The sequence below is a fragment of the Phyllostomus hastatus genome, unplaced genomic scaffold (assembly GCF_019186645.2).
Source record: "Phyllostomus hastatus isolate PE091 unplaced genomic scaffold, TTU_PhHast_1.1 phas_contig_40, whole genome shotgun sequence".
Classification (NCBI taxonomy): Eukaryota; Metazoa; Chordata; class Mammalia; order Chiroptera; family Phyllostomidae; genus Phyllostomus; species Phyllostomus hastatus.
The window spans coordinates 20,247,534-20,260,784 of NW_025333872.1; the positions used below are offsets into that span (position 1 = coordinate 20,247,534).

General features: G+C 37.1%; 1 protein-coding gene across 2 annotated transcripts in view; it reads right to left on the minus strand.

Moving 5' to 3' along the window:
• The window catches only part of KHDRBS2 (KH RNA binding domain containing, signal transduction associated 2), a 546,662-nt gene that overhangs the window by 204,899 nt on the left and 328,512 nt on the right, over nucleotides 1–13,251 (minus strand). For both annotated transcript variants that reach the window (XR_006786163.1, XM_045843530.1), the window contains exons 5-6: nucleotides 11,064–11,191; nucleotides 4,834–5,032 (exon numbers count right to left, since the gene is read on the minus strand). Coding sequence is in view for 1 of the 2 variants with exons in the window: in XM_045843530.1 (XP_045699486.1) it covers nucleotides 4,834–5,032; nucleotides 11,064–11,191 (327 nt within the window). In the remaining variant the exon portion in view is untranslated. The remainder of the gene's footprint in view (nucleotides 1–4,833; nucleotides 5,033–11,063; nucleotides 11,192–13,251) is intronic.

Sequence of the window (13,251 nt, forward strand, 5' to 3'; positions counted from 1 at the left end):
ATGATCGGTGCGTGTCAGTTCTCTGTGAGACAAATAACATGTAGATAATATTTTAATGGGACAAAGATACAGAAGCTTGGGAGAAAGGAAATTGGAAGCAAGTCTCAATTCTGAGCTTCAGTTTCTCATCTACTAAAATACTTCATCAATAACTGGTTGCTCATGTTATTTTGAAGCTAAGTGAATTAACATACAGTGACTGGAACCTAGTAGGTGTTCAGAAATTTAAGTTATCATTTACCCTGTTTGCAAATATTATCCATTATAGAGCTAATCAGCTTAATATTTTGTTGTGTGGATGTTTTTTAAAATGTACTTTTCAATTCCCTAAAATCTACTTCCGTCATGATGACAGATCTGTAAAATGTAAATGCCCTCTCCTCGCAGGGGGTCAATGAAAAGAAGCTTTAAAATATTTAAAGTCTGAATTAGGATGTGTAACAAACCAAAATTCATGTTTTGTTTTGTTTTTAGACTCAGCTAACACTAATGATGGTTTTAAACAACAGTCTCATTTACAGTAAGCCGTTTCTTGTCAGGCAAGCTGCAAGGAGTGAATTTCATCACCTACATACCTTCTGTGTGGTCAGAAACTTAATGCTGAGACTCAGCAGGGGAGAAAAGTCTGAAGAATGAATTAGCTTGTAGTGCCATTTATAATAGTGGGAACCTTTTCTAAGAAATTTTATCTGAAAGTTAAGAACTCCTTGAGATTTCACCATCAACTCAGCATGGTGCTAGTATTTTGTTACTGAGACACTTAAACTTTGTTTTTCTTACCTTACAGAGAAATCAATAGTTTAAAATTAGAGCAGAGTAGAGGCTCTTGATTGTTAATTGGGGCTTGGTACTGAGACATCAAAGATTGTTGTAAGCAGTTTACCAGCCATATATTAAACTTTGTCCATACTCATTGGACTGTTTATATAGAAAGAAGTAAAATACAGCATATGAAAGGCTTTTAAAAATATGGCAAAAATGAGTTTAAAAAATTATATTTTCCTGTTATCAACAAAACATTATCATAGATTTATTTGGGGATATCTGCCAAATTCATAATATGTTCTCCTCTGAAAACCAGTGTCTTCTCATGTTAGCCTTGGGGTTAGGTCCCCAGTAACCATGCTTTAAGTTTGTGAACTTCACCCATCCCCTTCCCTCTTCACTGTTGGCAGATGAGTGGTAGATCTCAGACCAAACTTCCAGAAACTCTCATCCTATTGTCACAGCTGACTCACCCACCTCGTGTTAGACCTGACAAGCCCGAGTGAGTAGGATTCTTCCACCTGAGGGTCTAGAGTAGGACTGAGAGGCAGCCAGCCTGTCAGCATCTGTAGGTGACCAGAACTGGACATGTACATGTGGCAGTCCTGGGGTGGGCATGTTTCACCATGTGCTGAACCATGTGGGTCAGAGGAGCCCCACATCTAGCTTGTAGATTAAATGGAATAGAAACATATGGGCATAGAAAACAGAGATGAAATATGGGTAGAGATCCTTGCTAGTCTTCTAGTTACTCTGTCCAGAACTTTCTTTAGGCCCTAGTGGGATTCCTATTACCAAACTTCATTTCTAAGTTTATATTGCTATGACAGTCTTTCCAGGTGTGTTTGTTCATTTGTTACCTTATTTGCTTATTACTAAAGAAGATAAAATTGCTTATGCTATTTGCAATCAATAATGCCCAATTAATATAAACAAAGGTAGGTAAATATGACTTTAATAGGTCCATAGTTTATCCCAGGCAGAAATTAAAGAATATTTTACATGATAAAATTTTAAATAATACTTTTTATTATGAATGTCTATAATGTTCTAGGTAGTTATGCATACTTCTAAGTGCTATGGATATCATTTCTAATATTATTTTACATATAATATACATATTATATTATTTCTAATATTAATTCAGTCTTGTGAGAGAAAATTATTAGCCCCATTATACAGAAGGGAAATACAAGCCTCAGAGGGTTTATAAATTAATTACACAGCCACAGACACAGCTGGAATGCAAATCAGGATAATGCTGTCTGTTTCCAAAGTCAGGTTCACTCCCCCCAGCAACACAACAGAATTTCCTGAAGGCCGAACACCTTCAACTGGAACTCACAGAACTTTCCAGTTCCCCCATGGTATTTCTCATTTCAATAAACGACACCTCAGTTCAATCCAGTTGTGTAGTCCAAGGTTCCGTTAACCTTTACTTCACAAAAACTTCACAAAATTATCCTCACTCCTTTCGTTTTTCACACATCCTACTGCTATTCTGTCATCAAACCCTAGCAGAGGATTTGCACAGTGCACTCAGAATCTAACTTCCTCTTGTCGCCCCCACCCCGGAGACATCATGTTGTCTGTGGGAGGCCTGGCAATGAGTTGCTCACCAGTCTCCCCATTTCTGCTCTAGTGCCCAATCCCCACCCATATTTTTCCTTTTCTCCACGATGCAGGCAGAATAAACCTTTAAAAGCACAAACCTGATCATGTCACTTTCCTGCCTATTTTTCCAAAAGCAACATGGATTGGCCTGTCCATCCCTCAACCTTGTCTACTTCCTGCCTCTCACACATCTGCTCTAGCTTTAATGCTCTCCTTACTGATCCCCAAATATTTCAGGCAGGTTCTATTTCAAGGCATTTATGTTTGCTGTTTACTTTACCAGGGATGCTCTTCATAGAGGAAGTCCCCTGGCCTAGACCCTCACGCCCGTCATTAAGCATTTGCTGAAGTCTCCCCGTCAGACAGGCCCTTCCCTGACTGCCTCCCTCCACCTTTCTCTGGAGCCCTCTTCTCCACCTGCATCACTGTATTCATTTTTAATATATGTTTATTTTCCATCTCCTTCCACTAAAATGTAAGCTTTATGAAAGCAGATATTTGGTCTTTGTTCACAAGAACATCTCCAGGACCTGCAGAACAGTGCCTGAAATAAGACAGAGGCTCAGAAATGATTGAGTGAATGAATAAAAGGTAATGGATACTTTAAAAGCTAAGTACAAAAATTCCAATGACATGACTTTACATATTTTCTTTGACTTACTTTAACAACTACCCTCCCTCCTAGATTTCTTCTTTCAAAATATAACCTTTTCCATCCATGTTTCTATGAGCTCTTTATGCTTTCATAGCTCTCTCTTATTTGCCTTGTACTCCAGGGATTTATTCAGTACAATTGAAATTGCATGTGAAAGGCTACAGTGTTTTGCCAATCTTGTTCTCTTTCATGGTGCCCTATATATGCCCTGCAAATTATTTGATTAATAACAGTGTTGACCACTATTACCTGAACAGCTTTTCTCTCCTTTAATTTTTGAAATAAAGATCTGTTTAAGCCTCTATATGGAAGATAAAAATACCATAGTAGCAATGTACATAAAGATGATACAGCGATCCTCAGAGGCTCACTGAGGTATAAGATTCCTCAGAGACTAAAAAGGATCCCATCACTCCTGTTGTGGACTTTCAATTCATTCGTTTAACAAGTACTTATTTCATACATACCACATCTCAGGAAGGAGAGGGCGGAACCAAGAGTAGGTTCTGTGTTTTCAGGCCTGTGGGCTTATTTACAGGGGAGAATATGCTTTCTGCTTCTGATTTCAAAATTTCTAGATTGTCTAAAATTTTAAATTCTGAGATCTGATATTATGGAAAAGATACTTTAGCTGAACACATTTCCCCTTTTCCAGTAGAAATGGATTTCTAATAATATATTTTTCACTGTTGCAGATAATAGTCAATATTTCTTATTTAAGCAGTAACATTATTCCTAAAAACTAATATACACTAAGCTTTAACGTATTCTCAGTGACACTTGGCAACCATGTTCACTTTACTGTGGGGTTAAGTTCTACTTGGTTACTAACCAGTTCGTAGAAAATGTATATGCTCCGAGTGCCCAGTGGGTGACAAGAAGTATCCTTGAAGAGTTTATACTTAGTAAGTAATCATTCCCAGAGAACACTTAAGAGGCCAGCAGTCCACAGTGGCTGAATGGAACAAACACCTGGATTAGGAGATGAGTACACTGAGAGGCTGATGGCAAAATGAATCTGTTTCATGGGATGATCTGGCTTGAATCAGTTCAATTGAACATTTACTGTGGACGCACGGTGATCACAAGAGTGAATGGGGAACTGTGTCTTTGTACAGTTTTCACAGACGAGTCGGGGAAATGGATATGGGGATGAGAAGACGATGTGACCTCTGGAATACAAACAACCTAGATGAAAGGTCCAAGTGTGCACCAAGCGACAGAGCCGATGGGAGGGGAGGGGCTGGGTGTAGACACTGCGTTTCTTCTGCTCATTCGCATTTTTTGAAGTCTGCACCTCTACCAATCCCATATCTTTCATAGAGTGAAAGAGAGAGTAAGGATATTTAAATAAAAGACCAGTCACATGGTTATACATTACTACCAAAGTTTATAATATAATCACATTATATCTGCCAAATATTTCTGAGTGACATTTATGCTAACCTTTATCAAATCCCAGAAGAAGCTTCTGAATATATGATTCACATTATGTTCACAATTATTTCCAGTTTGAAATTGATTGAGTCTTCTAAAGACAAGAAAACCTCAGGAAAGTTTGATTCTTAAAATTCAAGCTATTTAACTGGTACCAACAACAATCACAGCACCTGTAAAATGAAAGCTTTCCTCAAAATGCGAATGTTTAAAAGCACTCTTTAAATTCTGTTGCAAATGACATTTGTTTTCTGCAACAAACACCATCTACTATATTCATGGTATATAAATGTTTTTGAGGCTTAGCTTGTTACACAATTAATTTAACTCTTCCTAACAACCAATCGGCCGAGGGTACTTACATATTCTTCATAAGCCTCGTGGGCTGGAGGAGGGGGTGCCCTGTATCCTGGCATGGCTGGTGCCCCCCGGGCTCGTGGGGTAGGGACGCCTCTTGCTACAGGGGGCACTGGAAGAGCTCCACGGGTCACAGTGGTCCCTCGGGGAGTGAGAACACCTCGTCCAGGTGGTGGGGGAGGAGGAATGGCACCCCCACGACCCCTAGGAAAAACGACACATACAGATGAGGAACAAGCAATAAGAGAAAGGGACTGAAACAGACAAAGCTCTCACCCTACAGCCTCTGTACAATAGGAAGAAACCCAATTAATTGCTGCGTGTGTGTGTGTGTGTGTGTGTGTGTGTTTAACTGAGATTCTTTAGAATGTGAAGTACTTTGACCTCCACAATAGAATAAATTTTGTAAATGCTGGTTATGACTTAGTTATGAAAAGCAGGTAAAATACTTGAATATTTTCTTTTATAAAACTATAAAACTATAAAACCAACCCATTCTCATTGTATTCTAAAGTTACCAAGAAGACCCACTTGAGAGCATTGTCTGATATATGACTCGCTGGACCACCTATGAAACTGAGCTGCTAAATGCAAATGTCTCCTCCACACTTAAGGTCATTGACAGTGATGTGCAATGTTGTCATCAACAACAAAAAAGTCTGTCTGCATTTTAACACTTAATAAAATGTGAAACTCTGACCATGGTAATATCATTCTGTATATTATAGTAGCTTAAGCCTGAGGTCACTTGAAACCGCAACTCAGTGTCACTGATTTATTATCATGCATGTAATCTCCTGAATGGGTAGAGCCCCTGATGTAATTTATTTTCCTCTGGTAACTATGGTGTTAGTAAAATACATTAGGATTCTGCAAAAAAAAAATAGACTAAATACTCTATACTACAGTGCTTGACACAAAAGTAACTTGTGCTAAAAGCCCGAGATCAAATGGATGTAGCCAACTTTTATGGCATTCCGAGGCCTTTGGAGAGGTTGAGTGTTTGTCTGAAGTCTTTGGGCAGAAGTGTGGTTATTTCACTTTTTATTATGTCTGAAAGGCTGGCCTCTAGAAAGCACTGCTTTCAGCAGCAACACTAAAGCTTTGGGAAAAATAATGATCATTGGGATGTCAACAATCACACTATTTGGCTGCACCCGCAGACGGGAATGTAGGTTATACTTTCTGCTATGAATAGCAGTCAGCTGGCTCTTTCTTGCTCGCAGAAAATGAGCTTTTACAAGTGAACAGCAAGAATGCTGGTAAAGCTTTTAAAAGTTTTAAATAGATTATAGAGTTGATGAATAGAGAAATTATCAGAGAACTTATTGTGAGTCGAATGTATAGAGAACGCTCTCCTAGACTGGGGGAAGGAGAAACACAAAAGGCCCAGAAGGCCAGGTGCCTGCTTCAAGCACAACATAGCTGAGGAGGCAATATTCTACATTATCATGATAATACAATATTCTATATTATCATGGTAATATAAAGACACAGCTATAAAAAAGGATGTAAAGACCATTATTATTATTACCATCACTGGGCCTAGCACCTATCTGTTTCCTCATAAGTAGAGTGAGCATATTTCCAGGTTTGCCCAGAATTGTTCTGATTTACAGCCATTGTTCTAGTTTCCCATTCAGTTTAGCATTTTCACACTCTCAAAAGTATCCATGTGTGGCTAGTAAATTATATGTCACCTACTTTAAACTACATTCACAAGTGCGGGTGTACCACTAAATAATCACAGGTATTGTAACTCACTGGGCCTGTGGTGGGGTTTTTTCCCTTGATGGGTCAAATCAGATTTCTGAATCTGTAATAAATTCTTCCTGTTTTAAAATTGTATGATCCTTGCATCATACCTAATTTTTCATTCAATTCCTTTATCAACTGTCTTTAAGACACAGTCCTAGCAACCCTGTCTCTTGAATCTGACTCATTGTGCTCTTTCCCTGGAATATTAACCCCACATCTCCCTTCTCCAATTCAATGTAAGATTTACATCACCTATTGTAGGAGATCATTCTGTGTGGCGTGGTCCCAGCTCCCATTCAGAGATGCACAAGACCCACACCCACGGATAGGTTCTCCCGTGGGGAATCAGGCCTGCAATGTACGTAGGCTGCTTTGAGACTTGCTTTTGCTAAAACTCCCTCACCCTGAATTGAGGACGTTGACTGCAAAGTAACTTCCTAAAATCCATGCTAAACCTTCCAAGGACAGTTCAAACACTTTTCCCTTTTGCATTTGCAAATACCCCTCTTCTGTGATGTGATCAGCAGAATTGGCTCCTTTGTTTTCTGTAAAGGTAACCACTGGAAGCAAACCTGTGCATGGTAAATGAGGACCATCATGTAATGTGCTGAGAAACCCAATAAAGGCCAGTCACAGCGAGGGCCGTGGCTTTTGCTCCCCTTGAGAGAAAAGCCATGCTGTCCCTTTTCCACCACAGGACTCGGTAGTCTGTGTGAATGTCTCGTGTCTCATCCACAATGTGGCGGATCCCATGAGCTGGGGTCTACATCAACCTATTTTAGGATACAGTCCCTGGTTGAATCCATACTACAGTATCCTTTCCTTCATTTTTCTCACTTCTTGAAATTTTTCCCCATTTAAGTCTTCAACTCCTTATTCTTGAATCAAATAAAAAAGGTGAAGGGATTTGGAAGTACAAACTGGTAGTTACAAAATAGTCATGGGGATGTAAAATACAGTATAAGGAATATAGTCAATAATATTTTAGTAATAACTGTATGGTGCCAAGTAGATACTGGAAATACTGGGGTAAACATTTTGTAAAGTATATGATTGTCTAACCACTACACTGTACACTGAAAACTAATACAAAATAATATTGAATGCCAACTATAATTGAAAAATAAAATTAAAAGTGTAATCTAGGCATAGCGTTTGCCAATTTGTGGAAAATACTCTTAAATGAGCTCAAGAGGGGCCCACCGATTTCAAAATCCCCTGGATTTGTTTACAGTGCCCATTTCACTGTGTCTCCCTATTATACTTATCACTGTGGACTTCTGTGTGCAAACTGCCTTCTTTGGACTTTGTGACTTTGCTTTTCTCCACATTTCCTCCTTCTTCTTTTTCTTATTCAGCCTCCTTCACTGGCTTCTCTATTCCTGAGGCCCATTGGCATATGGGTGTCCTTATTTTCTATCCTCTATCCTCTTTCTCTCATGGTGCTCCCTGCACTCCCTAACTCGAATTATGTTTATTATCTGTTTCCTTCCTAACACGAGCCATATCTTGGATTGTGGGCCTTACATCAGAGATTCCTTGTCTGCACATTAGTTACCTAAAGACCTTTGAAAATTCCAAATTCCAGACCATACCCCAGGCCAATGAAATCACAGTACCTAGAAGCAGGAAGTCCTCTGATTCCAATGTGCAGACCACTTTGGAAATCCCTGTTTATATGCACCATTGAATTTGAAAATCTTGACGAGTTTGTCAGGTAACAGTTTCTAAGCTATTTTAAAGGTTAACAACCAAGGCACAGAAAGTACAAGTCACCTGCCAAAGATCATGCTAGCACATCCAAAGAGCTAGAATTAATTATAGGAATAATTATGGTCTTCATTTAACTTGGTTGTTCACCTAACCTTAGTTGATATAACAATCTCTAACTAGGCCAGATATCACAGAGTTATCCTTGTCTTGGGCCCTCTTTCTTTTCCAGCATATAATTAGGCCCTAATTCCTATAAATTCTAATATCTGGTTCTGTATCTCTACACTTCAAATGGTGTTCTTTTCTCTGTTGAGTAACGGACTCGTCTTCCCATTCGCTTGCTTGCCGTGAGCCAGTGTCTTTCTGTCCCTTCTCTCCCACCCACAGGGATGACTGAGGAGTCTTTTTAGAAACAAATATGATCACTTCCCTATTTAATAAACACCATTAGTTCTAAGTATTAATTCTCCTTACAGTAAACAGTTCACCCCTAATGTTTAATTTTCCACTGCCTGCTGTCACTCAGCATATCGTAGTGGTGTGTGTTAGATATGTCACATGACTTAATTCTTCAGTTAGGTAATATAAACTGTTATAATATACGTGCAATGCTGTTCTCTAGTATGTATATGTTATCAGAGAATTAGTTTTCATGTATATGCTTATTGAAACATGAAATTTCCTTTAAATAAATTTTTGACATATTATTATAGAAGTTTAAAAATATTCTAGGTACCATTCTTTTTGAATATGTGCAACTGAATAGCTCCATAAAGTCACAATTTCATAAATATGTACAAATTACCATTAACATTAACATGTTTACAAGGGCTTTCTGACCAATATGATTTTCTATTTTGAGGAACTGTTTCCTTATTCTTTCATATTTGTAGATACATTTCATTATCTGGTTTGAAATAGAAGACAAGAGTTCTGCTTCATTTACTTTCATTAATGTTAATACATTAAAAACATCAATACAGCATTGAAAGTGAGGTTTAATTTTCAACATTAATTTTCTTTTCTCTTTATGTATGTAGTTTCAGATCTGTGAGATCCATGGGATATTAAAAACAAAAACAAAAGCTCTTGGTCAAATTTGTCTATTAAGATAATTAAAAATATAGACCATATGCACTATTCTTTATTAAATCAATAGGGGTTACATTTTTAGTACAAAATTTCACTGAAATAAAAAGCTCATATCATTATCTCAAATATGGCAAATATAATACTACATTAAACAACATTAATAACAAAATAAAATCTAGCAATACAAAGATTTTATAATCTCAAAAGCAGGTTAATGCATTATTTTAAAAAGTGATCTCAATTTCAAGGAATACAGAAAAAAATTGTTTCCTCTGTAGACATAAATTGTCATTTATTTGAACTATAAAAGCAACAAGTTCATGATTTAAACCATATGACTCAATCATCTGAAGATACCTGCTATGTCATTTTATAACCCATCATGATGAGGTTAGTACCATGCAATGTTTTACAAAAGGCCGATTTCATAAAAAGTATGTTAAAAAAAAACTATGCCATTTTTAGCAATAAATAAATGTTTCTGGATAGCACTAAATAGCTCTATTTTTATTTTTTAAAGATAAATATACAAAAATAAGCTCTAGATTCAGAACATTTTCAGAAGTGTTTCCTTTAGTCAAATGTAATGTCAAGAATCTTCATATTTTGCCTTTAGATACTTATTGCCTTCATATTTTATTTGGAAATTTATTATTAACTTTTTCTGGTAATTTAAAAACTGATGCAATTATAATGTAAATATTAAAATACTGGTGTTTTGACAGTACTTATTGAAAATATTTGGAGCATAACTAATAAATAAATTGAATCAGCATATATCTTAGAATCTATTCAGCTGACTTCCATGCAATATACAAATAATATTCCAGGTTTATATCTTTCAGAGATTTGAAGGCCAACTATAATAGGGTGACAGAATGACAGAATTACAATGTCTCTGTGTGAAGGATGTGAGTATTTTTTACTTGTTTTCAAACTAATGCTTTCTGTTGAAAACGTGATAGAGTCCTACAAAACAAATCTCTGGTGACCAAAGACATTGCAAAGTCAAATGTAACTAAACTTTAAATATCCTTACCATCTGCCAAGCAAAAAGTATGCTTCTGGCTTTTTGTACTACTATTATTTATATTATCAACCTATATATATACATTTCTTTCCTTTCTTTTTTCTCTTTCTTTCTCTCTCTCTGCTTCCTTCCTTCCTTCCTTCCTTCCTTCCTTCCTTCCTTCCTTCCTTTCCCCTCCCTCCCTCCCTTCCTCCTTCCCTCCCTCCCTTCCTTCCTTCCTTCCTTCCTATTTATGTATCATCATCTATCTCTATATGTAGCTGGCAAGACTATGACAATTCAAGGGCCACCTAAGGCACAGATAAAATTTATAACTTTCTCTTTACACAGTTGGTTAAGAGCTCAAACTGTGAATTCTGTAATCAAGCTATGTGTGTGACGCTGGGCAAATTCCTTACATTTTTCTATATCTCATTTTACCACCTGTATGTAATATTTAACTTTAGTGTAGAGGATTTGATGAGTTAATTCATGGAAGTTCTTATGTGCCATGTAAGCATTCACTGTTTTTGTGGAGGTGGTGGTTACTGTTGCTGATGTTGTTGTTGCTAATTCCTTGCTGTGATCATGCCACAGAACAAGCAAGCAAAAGATTGCCATCCTCACTGGCTGTTAATTTACTTAAAGTAAAAACCAATGTACCTTGAAGGCGTTGTGGGGGCTATTCTGATCCCTCTGCCTCTAATACCTCTGCCACGGCCAGAGTCTTCTGAGCCATTTAAGTAAGATAATTCACGTAGTTGTTCCTGACGAATTTCATCATTATAGTCCTAGAAGGAAAAAACGTGACTGATGAGTTATAAAGGGGCAGGGAGTTCTTGGAACTTAACAAATAGAATAAGAAATGAAATTTTGTATTTATTTTTCTGGAGCCTTGTATATAAAAATCTAAAATAATGTCAAAGTGTATATACTTCAAATTCCTATTTTTATGTAGAGGAATTGAAATTGCTTTATTTATCAAAGAAGTAAGTTCTCAGCAGGAAATCAGATGACTTTTGCTGGAATGTTACTTGATGTGTTAGCCAGCAAAGGGAAGAAAACAATGTAGAACAATATCTTAGGATGTGCCAAGGTAATGATTGCTAATAAGAGAATTAATGAAAAAACAACTTGAATGACTGCATGATAACCATATAACTTCTGTTCTTAAACCGAAAATGGGCAATCCCAAGGCCCAAGGTAGATACTGATCATGTGTTAAAATAATAAAAAAGTGCAAAAAATAGGGGGCAGTTTCAGACAACTGGGGAGCTGTCAATCCAACCAAACAAATTGATGGGTAATGTTTAAAAATAAGAAATTTTCTGTGTTTTAGCATTGGACTGACAGAGAGTGATAGCAGTGACAGAAGGCAAATTTCACAGTAATAACCAGAGATTGAGTCAAAGGGACTATCTCTCTCCCAGATCAGTATGGAAATGTAGCAGTCATTTTAATGGCCAAAGAATTGTTCTGAGTCTGTTATCTTCAAAACAAAAAGTGTCAGTCTTACCTGTTTTTCCTTTTACTAGTAATACATACACACACACACACACACACACACACACACACACGCACCTGGACAAACACTACAAAATTGAGGAATGGCTTATTTTTGCTGATTAGTGGACAGTGGTCCTGTTCAAAACATCAGTGCATTTATCTGGTCCACACAAAACGACCCTTGATATTTGGTATCAGTATGTCCACGCAGATAAAAAGTCCCTGGGTTCAAATAGCCCATGATGCTTATTTATATTTTTAGTTTATAGAATACATAAAAGTATTATCATTTTTTACTGGTCCAATAATTTTGTTGTGGCTGCAGTTTCAATAATAATGCTTCTTGCCTCAGTTTCCCAGCTGGTAATGGCTCTTGAGGCTAGAAACATGGGTTAAGGTTTGGATCTTGCAGAAGAACAGAATTTGTAGTAACCACGAGTGCTGAGGAAGAGTTCTGCAGTAGGTAAAGTGCTCAGAGGGCAACACGTTGAGAAGGGGGTCTCTTGATGCATGGCCTGCTAATGTATCTGCACATATCAGATCTTTTGACATCAACCAAATGTTTCCATGGACTTTTTGGACAGGACCAAATTTCCTGCAAGGATTTTTGCCAAATAGCCAATCTAATTAATTTTTTTTTCAGCAAACTCATATTTAAGTGAAACAAGTCTAGCAGGTTCCCTAATGTTGAGGAGAAGTCTGGGAGTTGAGACTAAAAATATTTGTAAAGAGTGAGTTGACAAAAATGGTATTTGAGCATTAGTTGTGGGACCAAAAATCAAGCCTATTATCTCAACAAATGATGTCAGTTTAAAAAGAAAGAAATAAACAATGGGACTACATTAAACTAAAAAGTTTTTGCACAGGAAAGGAAACCATCAACAGAATGAAAAGACAACCTACTGAATGGAAGAAGATATTTGCCAGTGATACATCTGGTAAAGGGATTAGTGTTCACAATTTGTAGAGAACTTGTACAACTTAACATGAAAACAAACAAACAAACAAACAAGCAATTCAATTTAAAAATGGGCGGAGGACCTGAATAGACACTTATCCAAACAGGATATACTGATGGCCAATAGACACATAAAAAATGCTCAATGTCACTAATCATCAGAGAAATGCAATTAAAATGACAATGAGATATCACCTCACAATTGTCAGAAGAGCTATCAGTAAATCCACAACCAGTAAGTGCTGGTGACAATGTGGAGAAAAGGAAACCCTAGTGCACTATTGGTGCGAACGCAGATTGGTGCAGCCACTGTGGAAAGCAATATGGAGATAACCAAAAAAACTAAAAATGAAACTGCCTGATGAGCCAGCAATTCTACTTTTGGGT